Source organism: Schistocerca piceifrons, chromosome 5 (genome assembly GCF_021461385.2).
Source record: "Schistocerca piceifrons isolate TAMUIC-IGC-003096 chromosome 5, iqSchPice1.1, whole genome shotgun sequence".
Taxonomy (NCBI): domain Eukaryota; kingdom Metazoa; phylum Arthropoda; class Insecta; order Orthoptera; family Acrididae; genus Schistocerca; species Schistocerca piceifrons.
The window spans coordinates 233685650-233713629 of record NC_060142.1 but is presented as its reverse complement, the minus strand read 5'-3'; the positions used below and the strand labels follow the sequence as shown (position 1 = coordinate 233713629).

Sequence of the window (27980 nt, the reverse complement as noted above, 5' to 3'; positions counted from 1 at the left end):
GTTTTGTCTTGCCAGTTCCTCTTCCTATGGAACAGATTCAGAGAAGTGGGGGGAATGTTGGCTTCCGCATTTCACACTGTTGTTCTGAAGAGTCTGTGAAGTGACAAAACAGAATTAATCAAACAGTGAAAAGTCCAGAATAGAATATTAATAGTATTGCAAAAAGGATGGATTGCTGCTCACCATGTAGAAGAGACATTGAGTTGCAGGCAGACACAACGAAAAGACTGTTAAATCTTTAAGCTGGTGGCCAAAAGGCCTTCCTCTGGAGCAGGAAACACACAAAACACACCCACACACGTGCATATGCATGTGTGTGTGTGTGTGTGTGTGTGTGTGTGTGTGTGTGTGTGTGTGTGTGTGTTGTTATTATTGTTATTCTTTATTATTATATGATATGGACAAAAATAAGTGTATATGCTCCTGAAGAAGGGGAAGAAAGAAGAGAGTTTTTTTATGATGATTTACAAAAATAAGTAGGCAGAAGTAAACATAACCACTTGTTAATAAGTGGATGTATTAATACACCCGTTTGAAATACACCACTGCCAGAAGTTGTAGGAGCATAAATTATTATCAAAAGCTAAGACACTTTGAAACATTCAATGATAAGAAAATTAGAAATATACTCAGAGTGCAAGAGGCCATGATCAAGTATTGCTTCTTTTATATTAAATAGAAAACTTAAATCAATTGTCAGAGACATAAGAGTCCACAGAGGAAGCAACATGAACTCAGACCACTATCGTGTTGTAGAAAGATAACCCTGTTGGCTGGATGGGTGAAACAACTAAATAATCATGCAACACTAAAGACGAATTGTTTAAAGAATGTGTTACAAGAAAATCTAGCATAAAATACCTGTATCAATGACGACTTGGACAGTATCCATACAAGGTACACATACAGATCGTTCTGAATACACAATGGGAAAACAGTCATACATTAAGAGAGTAGCAGTTGAAAATGTAGGCAAAAAGAAAAAGAAAAGAGGTAGTAGAATGGTTTTAGAATATAGAATGATGAACTAGAGAATACAATTTTAAAAAATTAAAGAGCATACCTTATAAAACTGTGTGATAATACACAAAGGGGCTCAAATGATTTGTAGAAAAGTGCAAAGAGGTGGCTTATAAACACATGAAGCAACTTAAAAATTAAATAAAGAGCTGCTGCAAGAATAAATTCCATAGATAAGGGAACTTGGCTAAAACGGTACCAACAACTATGGAATAAGTTGACGACAAAGACGGAGAAATAGGGAAATATGGAAGCGACCGATCCCGCCCGTCTGCTTTGACCCATGATGTCACAAATATGGCGGAAACGACCATAAACCACAATTCCAATATGGCGCATATAAAGTCGTTACGCACACATTATGAGGACGAAAATACATCGAAAAACAAACACACACACACTTTCCACAAAAAGCCTAATGACACTAATGGGACAAGTGCAGGAAATGGGGTGTTTTTGTGTGGGGGAAACTTAATATAAACAAATTTAGACACCCACCCCTATACAAAACCACACAAAACGACGAAAAAAACCGACCTCACAAAACTCCCCAAATACCACTAAACACAATATCATCTGGAATCGGACACTTCCCTTGACCTATATAGCTGAACAGCAGCTCCCGATCCCATAAATTAGGATCAAACACTTCCCTTGGCCTATATAGCTCAAAAACATCTCCCGATAACAACATACACAGCCACATATTGGGATCAAACACTTCCCTTGACCTGCGCACTGTTAGTTTTATCTGTCATATCCATTCCTGAACAAAAACAACAACCGATTAATTTTACTAAATTACGACATGACGTACAGCGAGCAACACTAAATTAACCTTCGCACAAAATCGTTAACTCACTGAAACGAATTCCAATACAAACACAGCCGACACTCGAACATTTCTGGATGATGAGCAAAAGCAAACTGAACCCATAACACCACAAAAACGAAAACCCTGAACATACCACCAGAGAACATAACAAACCACAACACGACGACATCTACAAACGCGCCACACTCAGAAGCCAAACTCCGCGCTGTCATGACGTCACACACATCACCCTTAAGTCACGGGTCAAAGCCAACGCGTGGGATCGGACGCTTCTGTCGACCCAGAAATAGCAACTTCAGAGGGTAAAGGGAACCAACTTGGGTACCAAGATGATATCACAATAGATCAGTTATGGAAGGCACTGGAACAGATGAAACGCATATAGTTCGAAGAAATCAACATAGAACCCCCTTAAATGGGGGGAACTAAAGTTACTAAGGAAGCTCCTACGCTTCTTACATGAATGCGGGAAGACTAGGTTGGTATCCGAATTGAATTGCGGAAGACAGTGATATAAAAAATGAGGAAGAAATGTCTGTGCACAATAAAGGAATAAATTTACAAACTTCTTCTTACAAACTGTATAAAAAATTACAAACAATTGAATTTGATAGATAATTGATACCCTCCTAGTGCAGGAACAAAATGGCTTTAGAAAGGAATGATTTTGTAATGACAACGTTACTATTGAATTCTAGTTAATGCAAAATGACAAGATTACAACATGAAGGCTTGCATCACATTTCATATAAGAATAGGATAGAAGTTTATTACTCATAACATACAATTTCAGGTCATTGACTTAATGTGTGGGACATGTTAAAACACAGAAACTGGTTCACAAGCTTCCGTATAATAGGAATAATATAATATACTGTAATGTGTAATTAATTAATTAATCAGTTAATAATTTTTCTTCAAAAGTAACAAACTTTCGAAAATTAACAGTCGTAAGTATTTGCCCTCTTCTCAAATTTTCAGGTTGTCATTTGTGAATCTTCTACTGAATAGTAACATTTCTGCACTAGTTTCTCATATATGGCTTTTTTTTTTCTTTTTTTTTCTTTTTTTTCTTCTTTTTTTTCGGGTTTCTGAATTTATGCTGAGCAATTAGCTTCCTTCCATTTTTTTTATAAATTTTCATACCTGTTTAATGTGGAGTCTGAGCATAAAGTTTTAAATGGTGGGTGAGCAGGATAAAATTAATTTGATTTCTGGTGTTGTAATCATGTTGAAAATGATTTGCTATGAATAAACCAGGGTTATTGTGTACAAATATAATCAGCCATTAGATGTATACTGAGGGAACACTTAATATACTTAGATTTTTTGGGAATGGAAAGCATCATTTTTTCCTGCCCTACATTGTGTATTTTTCTAATGGTTTTTCAGAAGTTTTAATATTCGACACATATGGTTTGAGTTACCCAAATATAAAATTCTATACTTTATTACAGACTCAAAGTAGCTGTGACATATTACTTTTCTTACGCCCATACTGGCAGCATTTTACAGTATTCATCTTGCAAATGCTAGACAATTTAATTTAAATGCAGGGTATTGTATCGTGAGCTCCATGATAGATTTTTATCCAGCTGCATTCCTAGGAATTCGCTCAGCTAGCTATCTGCAAGTCCTGGTTTCTGTGACTGACCTGAATATTGTTTAATTTTGCTGCGTTAACTGAGTCTTGTCCATGTTTAATTTTAACCCATCTAAATCAAATCAGGTATCTAATTTTTCTAAAGTATTTAATACAATTTGAGGAATTTGGTCAGTACTTTTACTTTGGTGATTACAGATGTGTCATTTGCAAATAAAACTGAGTGACAATACAATATTGAATGGTAGATCATTTATGTAAAACAAAGACAGAATGGGACCCAAGATAGAACCTTGGGGTACTCCATACGAAATGATTTTCCATTTTGAAATATAAGTTCATCTCTCTGATGATATAACCACTCTTTGTCTTCGGTTGGATAGATAGGACTTAAACCATTCTAACACTGTGCCCCTAATTCCATACTTTTCCAGTTTACAGAGTAGCAAGGAGTGGTTCACACTATCAAAGGTCTTTGGTAGGTCACAAAAAAATCCTGTGCACGCAGTGAGTTAATTTTATCTGTAAAATGTTTTATAGCAGATATTGTGGTTTTGGCTTTTTGAAATCCATACTGATTTTTTTTTCGATCATTTTAAATTTTTCTATTAAATTTTGAATTTGTATGGTGACTAGCTTTTCAAATATTTTGATAGTGATGGAAGAAGAGAGATTGGGCGATAGTTTCCCATATATTCTTTTGTGCCTTTGTGAATAGTGGCTTAACTACTGCGTACTTCAGTATGTCTGCCACTATGCACACTGGATACTGTTTGTTCACATATCCCCAACATGAACTCGTCTCTGAAATGAATTGCAAATCATCGCAGGCAGTCCTGGGGATTTCTGCAAATGCTGGAAGGCTGCTTCACTCCACAAGTGTAATTCCTCAAGAGAGTTGACCTTGGTAGTGTAGATCAGGCTTTGGACATGACTCCACACACAGAAGTCCATGGGACTTAAATCCGGAGACCTTGGAGGCCATGGCACAGGCCTCCCTCTACCTATTCAATGTTGACCATAAGTCTGAGTTAGAATCCAGTGCACTCATAAATGCAAATGTGCTGGAGCACTGTCATGCCTGAAACACACGTTCAGGCATTGGTTCAATGGGACATCATCATGTACATCTGGATGTTCAGTCTGCAGAAGCTGCATATTGCTGTCCAGTTAGTTTCTGTGGTAGGAAGTGTAATGCAATTATGCTGTCTCTGAGCAGTCCTGCCCAAACATTCAATGGATAACGCTGCTCGTGTTGCGATATGAGTGTTGCATCCTAATGCATTGGCCCAAATCTGACAGTTATCACAGTTAAAAATACCATCACAAGCCTTGAGTTACCTTCAGAAATATTGTGATATCCAAGGGTGTTTACAGTTGGTTCTCAACTCAAATTAATGTGATACCTCAGCAACGGTTGAATTATGGACCCATGTTTATTGGAGCTTTTTAGCTTCTTCATACTGTACTTTCCATGTATGAAGTATTTACCATCACTACTGAAACACCCTGTATAGTGGAAACTGGAAGTTAAACAAATTGTCAGATGAATACTAGGCTGGAGATACATAGACACGCGTGTTTGATTTCAGCACTGAAACATTTTGCTTCACTTTGTTTGGCAGTTCATCCCCCAATCCCCCACATCATTGCGAGTTGATACAGGGATTAATGATGATGATGATGATGAACACATTAAAGGCAAAGTAGCCGAATCATTCATACAATAATGCAAAAATCAATGTTCAGCATGCAAGCTGAAGCACACTTTGCAGATATTTGTGCCAGAATGTTGTTATGGATTGGTGCATCAAATGGTATAGGTCCCCATGCTACTGGAATTGCCCTGCCACCCCTCTCTTATGTAGATATAACTCCAGTAAACTGATTGCAAATGGAAAATCTCTCCTGCGTGCATGCGAGACCTGAAAAATAACTTTTCATGTAGGTCATATTTTGAAAAATTATATCATTTGTAAAACATACTCTTGTAATTTACTATAAACTGATAAATAATTGCTGTTTAACCAGGGCTCAAATAAGTTTTTGTCAAGTTTGTTATCAGTTTCCTGTTTTGAAGCTATCCAGATTTTAGTTTCTGCATAAACAGGCTATATCACATAAATGAGTTGCTGCAAGTCCTCACAAGTTTTACTATGCAATTTTTTTTCCCACAGATAAATATCAAAGGATCATCCTGCCATTTTGTTTATGTTTCCATAATTTGATTGATTTTAATAATTCTGATACTATTACTATAATAATAATAATTATTATTATTATCTTCATTATTATATTCTAGCATCTTTACTCTTGCGGAGGAAGATACCATGTACAGGTCATTTGATGACACCACGCCGATTATGGATTCAGACAATACCTACACAGGTAAGAAATAGAAAATAAGTGTCACCAAAACTTTTTTCTTGTTGCTCACCAACTCAAACTGTGTCCTATGGGTCAATTTATGAGGGTTGGAATAGTGACAACTATTTATTCACAACCAATACAAAAGAGTTACATGTTTGCACCTGTTGTTGTCATTCAAAGTAGTCACCAGCATTGTGTAGAACGCATTGCCAGTGATGTGAAAGGCGTAGTATACTATTAGCAAAGCCTGTTCTGTTGATGGTGCAAATGGAGCGGTCTACTGCCTGTCGAATCTGTGGAACAGTTCTGAAGTGAATGCCACGAAGTGGTTCCTTCATCTTTGGAATCAAATCAAAGTCACAAGGACTTAAGTCCAGGGAGTATGATGGCTGGTGCAGTACTTCCTAGTCCCATCAACCGAACAGAGCAGCCACAGCTTACACTGTATGCCCTTGTGCATTGTCATGCAAAATGATGGGTGGATTGCGCAGAAAGTGTCGCCGCTTCTTTCGCAAAGCTAGTCGCAGGTGATGCTCCAAAAATGAACAGTAATACTGTGCATTGACGGTCTGCCGTGGAGGAATGTAAAGCATTAGGATAACACCATGACAGTCGTACATGAGAATTGCCATAACTTTCTCCATACTGGGGCTCTGTGATGTACTTTCAACTTTCGCGTTGACCCATAATGACGTCATTCGTTGGATTGGCGTTTTAGTTTTGGTTCGTTCAATGTGTTCATGTCTCATCTAGTGTTACGATACGGCGTAAGAAATCCTCTCCTTCGCACTCATAGCGCTCCAAGTGCGCCAGAGCAGCGTCATAATGCATCCATTTCTGCATTTTCATCAGTTCCTGCAGAACCCATTGTATGCAATTTTTCGCATGCCCAGGCACTCCTTCAGGATGCAAGGTGTTCCTTCAGTATGCACTAATCCGGTTTCATGGGCAGGCTCACAAATTGTATGGCGTCAATCACTGTCCACTAATGTGGCAACAGCATGCACTTCTTCTTCTTCTTCTTCTTCTTCTTCTTCTTCTTCTTCAGAGACACTAGGACCACCTGCCCGATGCATGTCTGCCACAGTTTGCTGACCTTCGTTGAAGCCACTCAGTGTGCCACTGTTCTGTACGGCAATGCCGATTCCCTGCATGCCCCTTGAAGACCTTAATGACACTGTCCTGCTGTACGACCTCTGGAACATTCAATCTTGATCCAACTCCATTGTTCCTGTTTCGAAAACATAGTGACACCGTTACATTAGACCGCTCACTCACAAGTGACTGTCTTTCCCTCGATCGTGCGCACCCCTGTGACATGGGACGGGCAAATCCATTTGCTCGAGGTAAGGTAGGTATGTCAACAAAGTGTGCTATCAGCGACAATAGTAGATTCCATTGCATAGTGTCTCCACAGCAGTGTTCCCACTATTTGAGTTCCAACATACATATAATAGTGTATGTTGGTAATGCTGCTCATGACCGTGTTCTTTAGTAATCTTAAGACTTTTTCGTTCCCCTCAAATTAAAAGGAAGGTGTGTTAATGATTGTTGTCTGTGGATGAATCTTTATATACTTTTTAAAATCATTTTTAGATGTGGATCGCTCTACTGTTGCTATTATTACTGTGGAATCTTTGGACTGAAGCTGAGGACTATTTCAACCTTATAAATTTCAAATACTGTTACAAAAATATCCAAACAGAATAATTGAAAAGTCCAGTATTCCTCACAGTAGTGTGGAAATACGTTGGAGTTCTATTCAGTCTGTTAACCCCGTATCTATCTTTGTATGTCACTGAAGAAGTGTTCCTTGTATATGACTTGAAATTCCGTATGGACTTCCTGTCCTTTTATATTTGTTGTAAAGTCCCTCCACTGACGGGTCTCATTTTAACATTTTATTAGTAATTCACTACCTTGTAACTGAAACTGACAATTTATGATATTAGCATAATTTGAGGATAATGTGTTGTGAGAATTAGGCATTTGTTATAAACCAGAATTCCTCTGAATTAATACTTACTTGTTACAGTTAGCCCTTAAAATGCAATTCATGCTTCCTCTAGTATAAATTATTCTAAACTGTCATGTGACAATTTCGAGGATGTATGAATTAATTACTCTTGTTAGGTCTTTCATAAGTGGTGACTATTTTTTGTGATTATTTGTTTTTAGGAATGTGATGTAGTGCTGATGTTCCCACCTGGGGCTCAGGATTTTACATTAATGTGGCTCTTATCTCGTCTGCGTGCTGGAACTCCTGGTTTAGTGGTGCATGTCCGACACCATGCATCTTCTGACAGTTATGGCTTTTATCTTACTGCTCCTTTCCCTGTGTAAGTAGTACCACCTCTCTCTCTGTTATATAACTTCTTAAGTGAAGCTCATGCAGTGTTCTTTGTTTATGCAGCTGTTAGGTAAAGTGATAGGTGCCCTATTCTTCTCCAGTTGTCAGGTGAAGGTATATATATAATGCAACGTGCCTTGCCCATTATTCAAACTTCTCAGGTGAAACTAATCTTCTAATTTTTTGACATAGAATTTGGAGGGTGTTGAACTGATACGAAATGCAATGAAACACATTTTCTCTTGTGGCTTCACACTATTTTTTATTTCATAGCAATACAACAATGTTTGGTACTTAAGACATATGCATTAATTTGTAGGATTGGGGGGGGGGGGGGTTATATAAGAGTGGAATAATATATTTTTATGAAAGTTTAAGACAACTGGAGAGGAAAAGGCACTCTTTAATGTAGTAAATTAGTTGCAATGTGCAGTGCTAGCATTTGTTAAAAGTGTTAAAGGGCAGCTGACTCCTATTAAAAAATGTTGCAGGTACATAGAATAATGTAACAAAGATTATGAGTGTGAAAATGACTGTAGGGTTGCCAATGATATCACCTAGAAAGAAATGGTAATTATCTCCAATGAAAGAATATTTGTCAAATTCAATGTTGGTGGAGAGATAAAAGGCAAGGGTACAAATCTGGAAAATACTGAGCAGTTGTAACTGATTGATTTCAAATAAATGTGTGTTGAACTAGGTAACAAAGGAAAGAGCGGGCAAAAGAAGCCAAAACTACTGTAGAATTTAGTTGCAGAAAAATGTGAAATGAATGAAGTAAGAGACAAAATAAACTGCAAAAAAATTAATTAATCTAGAAAGACAATGAGCTTCTAGCAGCAGACATCAACACACATTTACAACCTGCCATCAGCTGATTTGTTTGGCTATGCTTCAAAAGAATTTGTACCCTGGCCATCAGGAGCACTGAAAATTTCTCTTTGCTGTAGTGTGGCGATCTTTGACTGTTTTGGTCTGACAAATAGAAAACCTTAACTAAGTTACCAATTAAGCTTGGCTGATAGACCTACATTTGTAATGACCGTACTTGAGTCATTTCATTATATGTTTGGATTGTTCTGCCTTTAATTAATTAAAATCACATGAACAAAGGTTTCAAACAGAAAAAGAATGATAGGTAAGGTGAGAGAAGTGAAAAAGTTGATACGGTGATAACAATGATGTGACTAAAGAACAGAAATAAAAAAATTACATTTAAACCAATTAATTGAATAAGAATAATAATCAAAGCTATTTTGATGAACATTTAAAAATAAAAAAAATTTAAAGTACCCAACGAGATTCGAACCCATGACAAGTGTGTGAAGGGCATACCCTATCCATTACACCACACAACCAGATAGCTATAAAATACTACTTTTTTAATACTGAGGAGCATCAGAAAAAATTCTGAAATTTTTTTGACCGTTACTCACAGACAATAGTCCACCAAGGTGAAAGGCTCCAGGGTGCCGTAACATAGGATCTTAACCAACATCATGGTATAGGTGGTTTCAAAAAGTCAATCCCACCTCTGGAGACATTTCCTTGTCGGACATCTGCACTGCAAGGTTGATGCATGCATGGTATCGGATATACTGCAATCCAGGACACAATCATGCCGTCCTAATGCAGTTAAATAGTGATGGCAAGGAACAGCGCACCGATGGAGATGCGCACAGGCTACAACTGCCTCGCGGCCATTGTTGAAGCACCGAGAAAATAGATCCGCGAGCTACTCTTTAACCGAAATGCTAGAGGACACTGGCATATGAGGTCCAGAATCTTTTCTATAAGGACTCTCCAGCAGTGGGCGGCACATCACAGCATGTCATTTGCTGTATAATCAAAAGTTCTGAGACTGGGCACACAAATGCATTTTGCCACATGCTTTCCCAAACAGCAACAGCACCCAATTGTCAGTTGCTGCCTCTGCACCTCTTCATAACTGATCGGAAGACAGGACAGAAGTTTCTAGTAGCACATTATCGTCTGCTGCCATACATTGCCAACACATCTTGACAACAGCATCACTGGCCTATCTGCTTGACACAGCATTATGGTGCATAATGCCAAACTTATCCAGTCAGTAGGCAGTGGATACACCAAGCTGCTAGAGCAGTTCCCAGGTATGACATGACTGCCCAAGCACAGTTATGTCGCAGCACTTTGCACTACATTAACACCACCATGGGCCTACCAATTTTGTGTAAGCTAAGAAGCCTTCCTCCAGATCGTTTTGCTGTTGCAAAGCAGAATTCAGTGTGGTGCCCTTCCAACAGTCTGTGGTTGTCACATCTACTGTTGTTGCCAAAAAAGTATGTCATGTGGCACCCTTGCAGAGATTACCACACCTTAACGTTAGAACGGTGCCAGATCATTATCCAGTACTCCTATTTATAGACTAGAATTACGCATTACAGAGCACAACTGTATTCAGTGTGCTGGACTGTGCCAAGACCTGTTGTTGTTGTGGTCTTCAGTGCTGAGACTGGTTTGATGCACCTCTCCATGCTACTCTATCCTGTGCAAGCTTCTTGATCTCCAAGTACCTACTGGAACCTACATCCTCCTGAATCTGCTTAGTGTATTCATCTCTTGGTCTCCCTCTACAATTTTTGCCCTCCACGCTGCCCTCCAATACTGAATTGGTGATCCCTTGATGCCTCAGAACATGTCCTACCAACTGATCCCTTCAAGACCTAGATGAAACAAATTCCTGTGGTTGAAGAGGACGTACCGAAGACAACTAGTATTACACCATTTGGCCTCTTCGAGAGTCAGTTCATGTTGTCCAACTTATGGAATGCTGCACAGACTTGCCAGAGGTTTTTAGACTCGTGCTACAAGATTTGTCATATTGCATTTCATACCTTTCAGATATCCTTGTTTTATCAGCCACGGCAGAGGAACACCAACAGCACTTAACTGAAATCCTTAGATGCCTGATCAAATACAGTGTTGTATTAAACACTGCCAGGTGTGTTTGTGGCCAACCAGAGATCACTTTTTTAGACCACCTGATCTCATCAGTAGGATCGCTACTGCATCCAGAAAAAGCAGAAGCATTGTTGAAGATTCCACAGCCAGAAACTGCAAAAGAACTGTGCCGTTACCTGGGATTTCTCAGTTTCTACTGGCATCGTGTAGCCCATTTAGCGGGGATCAAAGAACCTCTAACCACACCATTGGCTGGCCCTAAAGTTAAGGGGAAAATGCCAGTGCTGTGGATGGCCGCTATGAACACTGCTTTAGAGACAGCCAAGCAAAGCAGAGCTAACGTGACACACCTTGCAAAGTCCACTTGAGAAGTGGATCTCCCACTGGTGTTGAGTGCAAGTCAGATGGCAATTGGCACAGCATTACAATAATACGTAGATGGTGTGTGGCAGACACCCACATTTCCCCTGCACAGGTTCTCTCTGTCACAACAAAAATGGAGCACATACAATCATGAACTATTTGCAGTTTATGAATCTGTTAAACATTTCCACACACAGTTAGAGGCAAGAGAATTTGCAGTTTATGCAGATCACAAACCATATGTCTATGTCTTCAGGCAGAACAACGATAAATGCTCACCATGAGAACACAATCATTTGGAATTTATTGCTCAATTCAGCAATCAGATGTGCCACATATCAGAAATGGACAACATAGTAGCCGACTGCTCATCCGTCATAAACAGTACAACGGACTCAGTGAATTTTACTCAACCCACCAAAGCACAATAGTTGTACCAGGAGCTTCAGGATTGTGTGAAAGATACTTCCTCCAACCTTCAGTTGAAACTGATTGATGTTCCTGTCACAAACGTTCAACTATATGGCAAAGTCTCAAATGGAAGATTTTGTCCATTATTATCTTCCTCATTCTGTAGACATGCTTTTGAGAGCCAGCAAAGCTTATGTCACCCTGGCTTTATGTCAGCAGCTAAACTGATCACTAGCCATTTTGTATATCCCATTATGTGGAAAAATTGTAGAACCTGGACTCGTGCATTTGTTCAGTGGCAGTTTAGTAAAGTATCTTCCCACATGCATGCAACTGTGGTAGATTTTCCAGATACAACTGTAAGATTAGCACATGTGTATATCTATGAAATAGGACCATTACCACCCACAAATGGCCAACAGTATCAGTAAACAGCAACTGACCGTTTTACGCTCCAGCCAGAAGCTATACTAGTAGACAGTATGTCAGTGGAAACGCTAGCCTCCACCTTTGTTTTGCACTGGGTAGCCCCATTCGGCTGTCCATTACACAACACAATGGGGTGTGGCCAACAATTTGGATCTGAACTATTTACCCAACTAAAGTTCTGCAGTGCTGTACATCACAAGACGACACACTATCATACAGCAAGTGGTGGAATGATTGAGCACTGGCACCAGTCATTAAAAGTCGCACTAACGTATCACGAATCAAATTGAAGAACATCTGTACCATTGGTCTTGCTTGGTCTGCAAAACACTTGCAAACCCCATCAGGACGCTTCTCTGGCCAATTTAACTTATGGAGAAGTAGCATGACTGGCGAGTTCATTGGTCCACACATGGTCATAATGGAGGACACCAATCAAACAGACTTCATTTCTCAGCTGAGAGAACAGATGACGCAAATCCGACCATGTCCATCATCGAGACCTGGAACATCACAAAATAATGTGCACCACAGGTTACAGACATGCACTCATGTGATGTTACACAGATACGGAGTGAAACGAGCACTGAAACCTCCATGTGTGGACCCTCATTATGTTATTGGCAAAAGTGGGAAAATAATAGACATTTCAATTAATAGCAAATGCCACAGTCTGCACCTTGAGTGCAACAGTCTACACTGGAAGCAGAAGCTCAGCCAGAGTGCCGAACATGTTCACCTTTAGGAGATGAATTTTTAGTTCCACTGGTACACACGTAAAAGTGAACTATTAGTTCATTCCATGGGGAGGGGAGAGGGGTCAAGTGTGGAAGGTTAGAAAGGATAGGCAGTCACTAAGGCCCCAGGATGAGAGGGACCCACCTGCAGTGAGGATGAGGATTCTATCCCTCTTTCCTCCATAGGAAAGGAACTGATAGTTCTGCTTTCACTTTCATGAGTATATATCACTATTAGTAAACCTTTTTCCTCCTGGATGTAAGTACTTACTAGCACTTCAGTGTCATTATTATCATTGTTAATTCCTTGACTGAATTTTCCATTGATACTAAAGTAAACATTACAATGGTAGTGATAATGTTAGCATTCACCACAGAAAGTTGTTGACTTGGAGCAAACTGAAGAGTAAATTAGGAAATAAATATCAGTGGCTAAACGAAATGTATGTTAAAAGCAAAAGAATTCAGCATTGTAGTGAAACTGATGGTAAAAAGATGACCTTTAATGATAGCTGAATCTGTGTTAAATAAGGTTGGCATGTAAATTCAAAAACTGATTTTAATAGGAGAATGTAATTTCGTCCTCCTTATCTCAGAAAAAAAATCATTAGACAAGATGTGTTAATAAATTGTGGGAACAAATGCTCATTGTAGTAACAGTGGTTAAAAAAGAAGTCAGTGAAACACAGTATAATTTGAATAAACAACTTCAAGGCATAAAATTAGTGGCTTAATACGCAGTAGGCCAATAAGTGAAATTACAGAGATAATAAATTGCAGTATTAAGGGATATTTAAGTAGGTCATTAGCAGTTTTAATGTATTCAGCTGCATTTTTAAGTAATAGGTGTCTGGGGTTAGACAATTTGCAATATTAGGTTCCAAGACGTGGTGTAAAACACTAACTTATATTCACCAAATCGCAAAAGTAAAAGAGAATGAGTCACATTGATGGTCTTTGAATACTGCTTCATCTTGATATAAATTTTGAAAATATGACATGTATAGATAAAAAAAAAAAAAATTCTCGTCAAGTGGCAACAGAAGAAAGGGGGGGGGGGGGGGACACAGTGTGAAAATGCATGAGCTTTTGCATCCAACTTATCTTCCTTGTGACAGGAGGTTTGAAGGGTAAGGAAGAGGGTGAAGGAAATGGACTCTGGCGAGGCTTAGGAAATGGGAAAAGTTGCAGAAAAGTTGCGTGGAACCTCTGGTCGCAGGGCTGAAATAAATTTCGGGTATTTAAATGAAAAATGTAATTGTGGAGGTCACAGTATCAAGTTAATTATATATTATTGTAATTAGGATTTGTAGCATCCGAGGGATGTGAGCAACTGAGCTTAATCTAGTGGAATATCTTGCTAAAGCGAAACAAAAGTTTTAATACAAAATTATATAAACATTAACGCAGTGTTGCATCCAAATTTATTGATTTAATCATAAAATATTAAAATGTTGTGAATGGTTAATGACATTGACAGTAGCTTTTTGTTGCTGAAAAGCAAATCTATTATTCAAAATAATTTAATATTTTATAATAAAATTGTACACCCTGATGTCAGATGTGTTCCCAATACTTTTGATGAGACTGAAAAGACAAGATATGAGTGCACTTTTAGAATATAATGTGCATTTGTTCATTTCTCTGCCGTTACCTCCAGTATTCTTCCAGACTTACACTGTGAAGTGCCTCGCAGACATTACTTCCCATTGTACTGGTTACTAGGATTTCTTCTAATTCCATTTGCGTATGGAGTACAAAAGAATGACTGTTTTAAACACTTGTACACACACTTGTAATTAACTTAAACAAGTTGCCATTGTAGCATATTCGTAAATTCTCTCCTCTATGCATTTTGAACCTGTTTTAGTTTCTGTAAAAAATGCGAAATTGGCAATTTTAGTGAAATAGTGGAAAATTGGTGGTTTTTGTGAAATGTCACAAAACTTGGTAGCTATTTTTCTGTATAAAAATCTGATGATGGCCATTAACTAATATCAGTAACTTGTTACCTGTTCAGTGTTGAAATAGGGTTGTTTACTTCTTTTTTTCTTGAAGGCTGAGGTTTGTGTATAATCTTAAAATGATAGTTCATTTCTGATTTATTTAATTTTGATGTGATGTCAAAGAAACTATCCTATAATTTTTAAGGAAATATATTTCAGCCTTGATCAAACATGATTCTCTCTTATTTATTACCAGAACATGTTTCAATGAAGATTCACCATTGTCAGTAGGTTTGTTTATTTTCTTAGTATCACATACTAATGTTAATGTGGCTAGCGGCTGAAATTTGTAGTACAACTGATATTTTGCTCCACTGCATATTTTTTTTTGTTGATTTCGCTTTTTCTTACCTCTACTGGGTATATAAACTGTGCTTCCAATTCTCTATAATTGTATATTGTGTTTGGGGTATAAGTGCAGGTATTTTTTCTGATGACTGAGGACAATGTATTGAACAACACTACATCATTATTTACTTCATTTACAGTCAAATAATTAGAGTGATTAAGAGTAGAATGATTTTTGGCTGGTTAGTGTCTCCATGTGTATGTGGCAAGAGCAAGCTATTAATGCTTATTTTCCCCTGGACGGCAGATCAGGTGTTGAAGTGTGGATGCATGGACACCAAAAGGTTAGTCTGTACTGACTGGTGTAGTGTAGTCCACTTGGTGGTGCTGTTACAACCATGCAGAAAATGTCTGGTAGTAAATTATTGTAAATTATGTGGCGTGTATGGAAAGACTGTTAGAAGCAGAAAGGAAAAAAAAAAAAAGGAAACTTAACACACTGAAGTGGCTAAAGGATAAAGTCCAAGTATGGATATTTATCTAAATGTGGTCTGGGGCCCCAGTACATGCTGTGACCGGCTTAGGGAATGTGTGAATCAACTCTCCGCTACCTCTGAGAATGGTTGTAAATAGTTGATTGTTTGAACTTTGTTGTTTGGATGCAGTGAAATTTCATTTGTGCAAACTTGATTTGCGGCATGCAATTTATCGAGAGGTGTGTACTTAACCATTTCCTCGATATTCTGACTTAATTCTGCATTGTAATTCATTTTACTGACATGTTAACCTGGTTTCCATATCTCTATCTGCATTTCGTAATTACCGTTCTGCCATTTTGGGGAATCACAGTGTGGTCCAAATATGGGCTACCACAAAGGGTCTAACTAGGGACCAGTTTGCATTCATATAACTTTAGTTGAAAGATACACTACCTTATTTCAGAATGCCATATATAAACCTAAATATCAATCTTAAGGACAGAAGGTAGACTGGAACCCTTTGAAGATGGCTGAAGCCATCTTTGCTGTGAAAGCAGTGAAAATGGGAACTCAACAAATGACATTTGTTTTAGCTGAAAGGAATGGCATTAATGCACGTTTCACCACTAACAAAGCTGGTAGAAGCTGGGCAGACTTGTTTCTGAATCATCATTCGTCTCACCTGTCAATTCATAAACCCTGTGACACATCTTTCAAGAGCATTGGGTTTCAACAAAGAAAATGTCACACCTTTTTACAAACCGTTAGAAGAGACTTGACAATAAACGACACTGCCCACCATATTGCATGAGTCACGTAAGACGTAACACCCCTTTTATTTCGTGAAGAGTTTCAGGTATCGAAACGAGGTTGTCAGCAAATGATAGTCAACTAAGATGCTTGTACTTAGGTATGTAATAAAGAATATTAACCCTTCTGTCAATTGATATGTTGAAGTAAGTTATTGTTGTTGTGGTCTTCAGTCCTGAGACTGGTTTGATGCAGCTCTCCATGCTACTCTATCCTGTGCAAGTTTCTTCCTCTCCCATTACCTACTGCAGCCTACATCCTTCTGAATCTGCTTAGTGTATTCATCTCTTGGTCTCCTTCTACAATTTTTACCCTCCACGCTGCCCTCCAGCACCAAATTGGTGATCCCTTGATGCCTCAGAACATGTCCTACCAACCGATCCCTTCTTCTAGTCAAGTTGTGCCACAAACTCCTCCCCAATTCTATTCAATACCTCCTCATTAGTTATGTGATCTACCCATCTAATCTTTAGCATTCTTCTGTAGCACCACATTTCGAAAGCTTCTATTCTCTTCTTCTCTAAACTATTTATCGTCCATGCTTCACTTCCATACATGGCTACACTCCATAGAAATACTTTCAGAAACGACTTCCTGACACTGAAATCTATACTCGATGTTAACAAATTTCTCTTCTTCAGAAACGCTTTCCTTGCCATTGCCAGTCTACATTTTATATCCTCTCTACTTCGACCATCATCAGTTATTTTGCTGCCCAAATAGCAAAACTCCTTTACTACTGTGTCTCATTTCCTAATCCAATTCCCTCAGCATCACCCGATTTAATTCAACTACATTTCATTATCCTCGTTTTGCTTTTGTTGATGTTCATCTTATACCCTCCTTTCAAGATACTGTCCATTCCGTTCAACTGCTCTTCCAAGTCCTTTGCTGTCTCTGACAGAATTGCAATGTCATCGGCGAACGTCAAAGTTTTTATTTCTTCTCCATGGATTTTAATACCTACACCGAACTTTTCTTTTGTTTCCTTTACTGCTTGCTCAATGCACAGATTGAATAGCATCGGGAGAGGCTACAACCCTGTCTCACTCCCTTCCTAACCACTGCTTCCCTTTCATGCCCCTCGACTCTTATAACTGCCATCTGGTTTCGGTACAAATTGTAAATAGCATTTCGCTCGCTGTCTTGTACCCCTGCCACCTTTAGAATTTGAAAGAGAGTATTCCAGTCAACATTGTCAAAAGCTTTCTCTAAGTCTACAAATGCTAGAAACGTAGGTTTGCCTTTCCTTAATCTTTCTTCTAAGATAAGTCGTAGGGTCAGTATTGCCTCACGTGTTCCAACATTTCTACGGAATCCAAACTGATCCTCCCCGAGGCCAGCTTCTACCAGTTTTTCCATTCGTCTGTAAAGAATTCACGTTAGTATTTTGCAGCTGTGACTTATTAAACTGATAGTTTGGTAATTTTCACATCTGTCAACACCTACTTTCTTTGGGATTGGAATTACTACATTCTTCTTGAAGTCTGAGGGAATTTCGCCTGTCTCATACATCTTGCTCACCAGATGGTAGAGTTTTGTTAGGCCTGGCTCTCCCAAGGCTGTCAGTAGTTCTAATGGAATGTTGTCTACTCCCGGGGCCTTGTTTCAACTTAGGTCTTTCAGTGCTCTGTCATACTCTTCACGCAGTATCATATCTCCCATTTCATCTTCATCTACCTCCTCTTCCATTTCCATAATATTGTCCTGAAGAACATCGCCCCTGTATAGACACTCTATATACTCCTTCCACCTTTCTGCCTTCCCTTCTTTGCTTAGAACTGGGTTTCCATCTGAGCTCTTGATATTCATGCAAGTGGTTCTCTTTCCTCCGAAGGTCTCTTTAATTTTCCTGTGGGCAGTATCTATCTTACCCCTCTTGAGATAAGCCTCTACATCCTTACATTTGTCCCCTAGCCATCCCTACTTAGCCATTTTGCATTTCCTGTTGATCTCATTTTTGAGACGTTTGTATTCCTTTTTGCCTGCTTCACTTACTGCATTTTTGTATTTTCTCCTTTCATCAAGTAAATTCAGTATCTCTTCTGTTACCCAAGGATTTCTACTAGCCCTCGTCTTTTTACCTACTTGATCCTCTGCTGTCTTCACTATTTCATTCCTCAAAGCTACCCATTCTTCTTCTACTGTATTTCTTTCCCCCATTCCTGTCAATTGTTCCCTTATGCTGCTCTGAAACTCTGTACAACCTCTGGTTCTTTCAGTTTATCCAGGTCCCATCTCCTTAAATTCCCACCTTTTTCCAGTTTCTTCAGTTTTAATCTACAGTTCATAACCAATAGATTGTGGTCAGAGTCCACATCTGCCCCTGGAAATGTCTTACAATTTAAAATCTGGTACCTAAATCTCTGTCTTACCATTACATAATCTATCTGAAACCTTTTAGAATCTCCAGGGTTCTTCCATGTATACAACCTTCTTTCATGATTCTTGAACCAAGTGTTAGCTATGATTGTTATGCCCCGGCAAAATTCTACCAGGCGGCTTCCTCTTTCATTTCTTAGCCCCAATCCATATTCACCTACTACGTTTCCTTCACTTCCTTTTCCTACTGTCGAATTCCAGTCACCCATGACTGTTAAATTTTCATCTCCCTTCACTACCTGAATAATTTCTTTTATCTCATCATACATTTTCTGTTTCTTCATCATCTGCAGAGCTAGTTGGCATATAAACTTGTACTACTGTAGTAGGCGTGGGCTTTGTGTCTATCTTGGCCACAATAATGCGTTCACTATGCTGTTTGTAGTAGCTTACCCGCACTCCTATTTTTTTATTCATTATTAAACCTACTCCTGCATTACCCCTATTTGATTTTGTATTTATAACTCTGTATTTGCCTGACCAAAAGTCGTGTTCCTCCTGCCACCGAACTTCACTAATTCTCACTATATCTAACTTCAACCTATCCATTTCCCTTTTTAAATTTTCTAACCTACCTGCCCGATTAAGGGATCTGACATTCCACGCTCCGATCTGTGGAATGCCAGTTTTCTTTCTCTTGATAACGACATCCTCTTGAGTAGTCCTCGCCCGGAGATCCGAATGGGGGACTATTTTACCTCCAGAATATTTTACCCAGGATGACGTCATCATCATTTAATCATACAGTAAAGCTGCATGCCCTCGGGAAAAAATACGGCTGTAGTTTCCCCTTGCTTTCAGCCGTTCACAGTACCAAAACAGCAAGGCCGTTTTGGTTAGTGTTACAGGGCCAGATCAGTCAATCATCCAGACTGTTGCCCCTGCAACTACTGAAAGGGCTGCTGCCCCTCTTCAGGAACCACACGTTTGTCTGGCCTCTCCACAGATACCCCTCCGTTGTGGTTGCACCTACGGTACGGCTGTCTGTATCGTTGAGGCACGCAAGCCTCCCCACCAACAGCAAGGTCCATGGTTCGTGGGGGGGGTTGAAGTAAGTATGATTTTGTAAAATAGAATGATGCTCTTTTTTTTTAACAGTAGCCAAAAGAGTAGAAAAGATGAGTACCTGATAAAATTCTTGTTAATGTTGAGGTTGAAACTATTTGCAGAAGAATCCGAGAATTTAAAATAACTTTAAGTCCACATGCTACAGTAAAATTTAAGATTTCTCGAAAACTTAATCATTACTAGAAAAATTTTATTGCTTAAAAGTAAATGGTAGCCTCTATCTGTACCTTTTCTACATATTAAGCTACCAATGATCACAATATTTGATTTGTACCCTTAACACGCTGTATATTAGGAAGCAGACATGGACAGGAAGTGAGCAAGATGAGAATACCCTACTTCCAGTGAACCGCATTCCAGTAATATTTTTACTCTCCCTGTAACAACAAAAACAAATAATTTTTGACAAAATAATTTAATTGGGTAGAAAAAAAGTCTACTAACATAGTGGCGGGAAAACATACACACAAAAGAAGGCTGTAATTAGGCAAGCTTTCAGAGCCAGTGGCTCCTTTTTGAGGCAGAAGGGTTGAAGGGGAAGGAAGAGGGATGAAGGAAAAGAACTGGAGAGGTCTGGAAAAGGAGTAGATTCCGGGAAAGTCACCCAGAACTGTGGGTCAGGGGAGACTTAACCACACAGGATGAGAAGGGAAGACTGATTGTTGCATACTTTAACAGTACACAAGTTGTTGTTGTTGTTGTTGTTGTTGTTGTTGTTATGGTCTTCAGTCCTGAGACTGGTTTGATGCAGCTCTCCATGCTACTCTATCCTGTGCAAGCTTCATCACCTCCCAGTACCTACCGCAACCTACATCCTTCTGAATCTGCTTAGTGTATTCATCTCTTGGTCTCCCTCTATGATTTTTACCCTCCACACTGCCCTCCAATGCTAAATTTGTGATCCCTTGATGCCTCAGAACATGTCCTACCAACCGGTCCCTTCTTCTTGTCAATTTGTGCCACAAGCTCCTCTTCTCCCCAATTCTATTCAATACCTCCTCATTAGTTATGTGATCTACCCATCTAATCTTCAGCATTCTTCTGTAGCACCACATTTCAAAAGCTTCTATTCTCTTCTTGTCCAAACTATTTATCGTCCATGTTTCACTTCCATACGTGGCTACACTCCATACAAATACTTTCAGAAACGACTTCCTGACACTTAAGTCTATACTGGATGTTAACAAATTTCTCTTCTTCAGAAACGCTTTCCTTGCCATTGCCAGTCTACATTTTATATCCTCTCTACTTCGACCATCATCAGTTATTTTGCTCCCCAAATAGGAAAACTCCTTTACTACTTTAAGTGTCTCATTTCCTAATCTAATTCCCTCAGCATCACCCAACTTAATTCAACTACATTCCATTATCCTCGTTTTGCTTTTGTTGATGTTCATCTTATATCCTCCTTTCAAGACACTGTCCATTCCATTCAACTGCTCTTCCAAGTCCTTTGCTGTCTCTGACAGAATTACAATGTCATCGGCGAACCTCAAAGTTTTTATTTCTTCTCCATGGATTTTAATACCTACTTCAAATTTTTCTTTTTTTTCCTTTACTGCTTGCTCAATATACAGTTTGAATAACATCGGGGAGAGGCTACAACCCTGTCTCACTCCCTTCCCTTTCATGTCCCTCGACTCTTATAACTGCCATCTGGTTTCTGTACAAATTGTAAATAGCCTTTCGCTCCCTGTATTGTACCCCTGCCACCTTTAGAATTTGAAAGAGAGTATTCCAGTCAACATTGTCAAAAGCTTTCTCTAAGTCTACAAATACTAGAAATGTAGGTTTGCCTTTCCTTAATCTTTCTTCTAAGATAAGCCTCACATGTTCCAATACTTCTACGGAATTCAAACTGATCTTCCCCAAGGTTGGCTTCTACTACTTTTTCCATTCGTCTATAAAGACTTCGCGTTTGTATTTTGCAGCTGTGGCTTATTAAACTGATTGTTCGGTAATTTTCACATCTATCAACACCTGCTTTCTTTGGGATTGGAATTATTATATTCTTCTTGAAGCATGAAGGTATTTCACCTGTCTCGTACATCTTGCTCACCAGATGGTAGAGTTTTGTCAGGACAAGTATAGATAAGAAAACTGCCGAATGTGGCAGTAAAGTTTTGCAAATACGTAAAGCACCATGGTGCCTACTGGGTCTGCTTCTATCAGCCAATTACAGAAGAGGCTATTTGACTTCACACTAACATCAGCCATCACATACAATTGATGGAAGAATTTAAATAATTTTGCGCAGATAGTACGACTGATCCCTTCAAAGCCTGGTTTACCACCAGAGGGAACAACAGTGAACAAGAATTCCATCTTGTGTAAACAGTAGGTTTTACAATTGCCATTTGAGAGACAGGTGAAAGTACGTTGAATGGTATGCCTTTGCTTACTGTGGCGATTCATGGCACATTGTCCCTGCGTTGATATTATCAATACAGAAAGCTTTTGTATTCTATCTTATTCATTTCCGTTATTGACATGAGTTGCATGAGCAATGGACTGGAATCAGTAGAATGCATATTGCTGATAGAAGAATGTCAGTATCATAGGTGCTTCTAGATTCAGAGAGACCTGCAAGACAAAAATTGAAGAAAAAGAAATATTTGAGAACATGTACGTGCTATGCTGATTAAAATTAAAAATATATGGAAGATGTAGTCAACCTCATTGCTTACATTCACAGTAGCTATAATTACATGGCTGTTGTTTCACTGTTGTATTATAGATTTTTGATGATATCAAAAAAGGTTTGTCAAGTAGCATGGGTTACAGGGCTTATGTACTATATTGCACATTTCGTTAACCATATTTTATTAACATTATTACATTTCTTATACATGCTTTAATAAAAGCCTTGAAGTGCTTCCCATGTCACTGCAGACACCAGAACCTATCTGAGACATTGCAGCTATTGACATGCAAAACCAACAATGATGTAAATATCTCCAGTTGCTAATAACCAAGGTGTAAATGCTAGCCTTCTTTCAGTTATGTTTGTCATCAGCAGTTAGTGTTCTGCTTTTAAATTTCCTCCACAATCATACTGAGAAACCAGCTAAAAGCATGAATCAACATATGTACAAAGTTTTGGAATAATTCTAATAATAGCTGGAGATGCAATGTACTACCTCCATACATTTCACATGTACATACAATTTCAGACACCTAAATTCTTCTCTTCATACACCATTTTGCTTATTGCACTTGCCACGGGAAATGATCCTCTTAGAATATCAAAGTTTTCCATTGTGCCTCAAACTATATAGTGTTGTATGCTTTGTGCCAATCATTAGTGCAAAAAAAAAAATAAATAAATAAAAAGTGCAGCACTCACAATCTGTTCCCATTCTCTCATGATCTGATCTGTTCTCTCCAGTGTAATAGTGAACACTGGCAAATTTTCTGCCAGTACTCATTTGCTTTTGTTCACTTCCATTTGTTCTGGTGTAAAACCTATACTCCAATTAAAATTAATTTGTGAATGATGTTTCAGTGGCTTGAAGACAGGCGCCAAGTACCATCCAGTCGTAGTTCTTTCTCTTGTGCCAAGTGCTCGTTACATCGCCCATTTTGTAGGAACATGTGAAGAGTGGCTGACTGCATGCAAGCAACATTCTCCGCTGCCACTGCAGTCTGTTAGTCACAAAGTAATTTTAATTGGAGTATAGCACACTGTTTCATTCTGTGCATTTTGCCAAGTCCAATTTTCAGAAAGGGACTATATTAAACTTAACGTAGAAATGGATCTGTTTGCCTATATGAGTACCATATCATAATATGGAAACAGAGATGCTTACAGAACATCATGAACATTCTTTGGCACAACAAAACTGGAAATTGTAGAAAACTGCAATGCTGTTCTGAAATGTTAATCTTTTTTAGTTTGTTGAAGGCAGCAGAGGAACTTCATCTTCCAAAAACACTGAAATCAGAATTTGGAGGTGGGCTGAAGGAATTTGTGCAGCAAGAGGCAGCTTGTTTTGAAGGGACGGACAATGAATCCACTTTCTTCACAACACAAGAGAGGCAGTGGCTGGTTCTGCACCTGCTTCAGACATTGAGGGCAGCTCCTGGTGATCAACTTGGAGGGCTCAAGTTGATTGAGGGACAGGCAATAGGTTAGTATATAATGCTAGAAAACTAGTTTTATCTATTTGTTGCTTGCTTTTAAATTTAATTGGTTCTATGGGTTAACATGCCATGGTATATTCACACTGAAGAGCCAAAGAAACTGGTACACCTGCCTAATATCATGTAGGACCCCCGTGAGCATGCAGAAGTGCTGCAACATGACATGGCATGGACTTGACTGATGTCTGAAGTAGTGCTGGAGGGAACTGACACCATGAATCCTGCAGGGCTGTCCATAAATCCATGTGAGTATGAGGGGGTGGAGATCTCTTATGAACAGCATGTCGCAAGGCATCCCAGATATGCTCAATAATGTTAATGTCTGGGGAGTTTGGTGGCCACCAGAAGTGTTTAAACTCAGAATAGTGTTCCTGGAGTCACTCTATAGCAATTCTGGATGGGTGGGGTGTCACATTGTCCTGCTGGAATTGCCCAAGTCTGTCTGAATGCACAATGGATGTGAACAGATGCAGGTGATCAGACAGGATGCTTACATATGTGTCACCTGTCAGAAGTGACATGACGTATCAGGGGTCCCATATCATTCCAACTGCTTACGCCCCACAGCATTACAGAGCCTCTACGAGCTTGAACAGTTGCCTGCAGGCATGCAGGGTCCATGGATTTGCAAGGTTGTCACCATACCCATACACACACATTCACTCGATATAATTTGAAATGAGACTTGTTCGACCGAGGAACATGTTTCCAGTCATCAACAGTCCAATGCCAGTGTTGATGGGCCAGGCAAGGTGTAAAGCTTTGTGTCATGCACTCATCAAGAGTACACAAGAGCGCTTTCATTTCTGTAAGCCCATATTGATGATGTTTTGTTGTTGGTTTGCATGCTGACACTTGTTGATGCCCCAGCATTGAAATCTGCAGCAATTTGCGAAAGGGTTGCAGTTCCGTTATGTTGAATGACACACTTCAGTCGTCATTAGTTCCATCCTTGCAGGATCTTTTTCCGGCCGCAGCAGTGTCAGAGATTTGGTGTTTTACCGGATTCCTGTTATTCACAGTACAGTCGTGAAATGGTCGTATGGGAAAATCCCCACTTCATCGCTACCCTGGAGATGCTGTGTCCCATCACTCATGCACTGTCTATAACACCACATTCATACTCATTTAAATCTTGATAACCTGCCATTGTAGCAGCAGTAACCAGTCTAACAACAGCGCCAGACACTTGTGGTCTTATATAGGTGTTGCTGGTCGCAACGCCATATTCTGTCTGTTTACATATATCTGTATTTGAATACACATGCCTATACCAGTTTCTTTGGCACTTTAGCATAGTTTGTTGCATAGAGGCTATAGGAATCCTCCCCACTGAAAGAGGTTTGCTAATTTATAAGAGATCAACCTTTCAGGGAAATAAAGCAATAAAATTGAGAGTAATATAATATGAATGGGAAATATGAGGCAACTACAGAGATAGATACATATGCAATTTTAAACTGCAGAAGAGATGTGATACATGAATCAGAGATTAAAAAACTGGATATTCATAGGAGATTATAATAAATATTTTGTGAAATGAAGTTTGTCTCGAGCAGTTTTGCTATGTGACAGATAGTGTAAATTTTTAACGTAACCATTAAAACTTAATGAATACTATAAGAGCAAACAAATTACACACACACAGCTTTCTTACGCATTACCTATGTTTCTTTAGTTGAAAAAACGGACGTGGAGGAGGTGAGAAATGCACTGTTGAACTATGCTCTCAGATAGAGCAGAAACTTGATTCGTTTAGCTAGTAGTGTATATCCAGGTTCCAAGCTCATAATCAGTGCAATAGTAAAAAGAAGATATGTAAGTGATATATATGTCTGCAAAATAAACTGTGCCATAAAAGAACAGTGTGATAGACTTGGGGCAGTGTTCATAGATCCAAATAAATTCCTAAATGAAAACTGCCGAGGAAAGGAAGGACTGCACCTAAATAAACTGGGACCTTTAACATTAAGCAGAATGTTTACAGACATTTGTAAAATAATAAAAAACAATGGAAACTAAAATGGCTTGATGGGGGTAAAAATGTGGATAAACCAGTAAAAAAAAAAAAAATCCAACAATAAGGATTCTTCTAAAAACTGAGGAAGAGCAAAATATAGACCTGAAAAATCAGTTTTTTAAACATCCAAGGTTCAAACGACAAGGAATGACTTCTCAGCAGAGAATAAATTTGAATTGTTGTATTTAAGTGAACATTGGGCCAGTGAAGATGAAATTCCAGCTTCTAAGTTCGAAAATTATAGTTTATCAAACAGTAATTGCAGAGGAGTTCACAAGAGAGGTTGCGTAGCAATCAATGTTGGTAGATCAATCAATTGCACCACTGGTAACTTAGATCTAAATTATGTGTGTGAAGAACTGAATTTTCAAGCCACTGGTATAGCCATAAGTAGCATGCAGCTAATAGTAATATCATTGTACAGGCCTCCCAGTGGTTATGTGCACTTACTGAGAAAAGCTTTACCAACCATGACATTATAATAGGTGGTGATCTTAATTCTGAATTTCACATGTCGACTGACAAGCGCAGGATTAGTGATTTGAAAAACCTACTACGACAGTTCAATCTATAGTGTGTTAGCTATAAACCTACTAGGAAACAAGTGTGCTTAGACAATATATTTGTTAATTTTAAATGCATCCAAGCTCAGTGGAATGTAACAGTGTTTCTCTTTTCTGACCACAAATCAGTGTCCTTATTATATGCTAACAGGCCAGCTCAGTTAGTCTTAGTGGTGACATGGCCAATTCAAAAATGGTGATCACTAGGCCAACGACCAATGGAAAAATTGACAAGTTCACGAAAACCGTTGCAGATAGAGGTAAGTTCTGCCAGAGAAATGATGGTAATCTTTGTCTGTCAAATACTGAGTCAGCTAAGATAAATTTTGAATATTTCTTTAACTCATTTCTGCAAATATTTAATAAAGTATTCCCATTAGGAAATGTAAAGTGACAGACAAAGGTTGTAAAAAGGTGTCAAAAAAGAAAAGTGCTGTCTGATATGAAAGATGATGTAATGATGCTGTCAGATATATATAATACCACCAAATCTGAAAATGCAAAATCTTTGTAAGATGGAGAAATGATTATAAAAAAGCAGTTACTGAAGTGAAAAAGTCACACAATGCCCACCACATTGAGACGTCTTAACAGTAAATGCATTGCTGCTTGAAATCTCATAAATGGTGTTTGCAAAGAATCACATAAGGTCAAAATCAGTATCTCTTCATAAGAGTTTAATGATCACTTTATTAAAGGAAGTAAGCAATGGCATCAGTAAACGTGATAAAAGTCCATCAGAACTCTTAGGAAAAAATTATCATGCAACGTCCTACAATAATATTCTCACTTTCTCTGTGGTTACTCCTAGGACTATTAAAAACAGTAAGGAACTTTGTCATCAGATAGTGCTGGTATTTGTGACATGTCTTGCATTTGCTGAAGAAAGTAATTGGTTTCATTGTTTATCCACTGACTCACTGCATAAATAAATGTTAATCAGAGGCATACTTTCTAACAGGCATACTTTGTAGAGGAGCTGAAATTGTCTATGGTGGTTCCTGTGTATAAAAAGGGTGACGAAAAGAACCCTGCAAGTTTGAGACAAATATCAATAGTTCCAGTCGTGGCAAAAGTAATAGAATACATCATTTACCATCAGTTGTCTTCATATTTTGAAAAACTTGGAATATAATGTCGCACAGTATAGATTTAGAAAAAAA

The 27980-nt window shown here is 38.7% G+C and overlaps 1 protein-coding gene across 1 annotated transcript in view; it reads left to right on the top strand.

Moving 5' to 3' along the window:
- LOC124798259 (anoctamin-8) overlaps nucleotides 1-27980 on the top strand; it is a 197921-nt gene that overhangs the window by 1955 nt on the left and 167986 nt on the right. The window contains exons 2-4 of the mRNA XM_047261579.1: nucleotides 5761-5846; nucleotides 8007-8167; nucleotides 23986-24221. Coding sequence (XP_047117535.1) covers nucleotides 5761-5846; nucleotides 8007-8167; nucleotides 23986-24221 — 483 coding nt within the window. The remainder of the gene's footprint in view (nucleotides 1-5760; nucleotides 5847-8006; nucleotides 8168-23985; nucleotides 24222-27980) is intronic.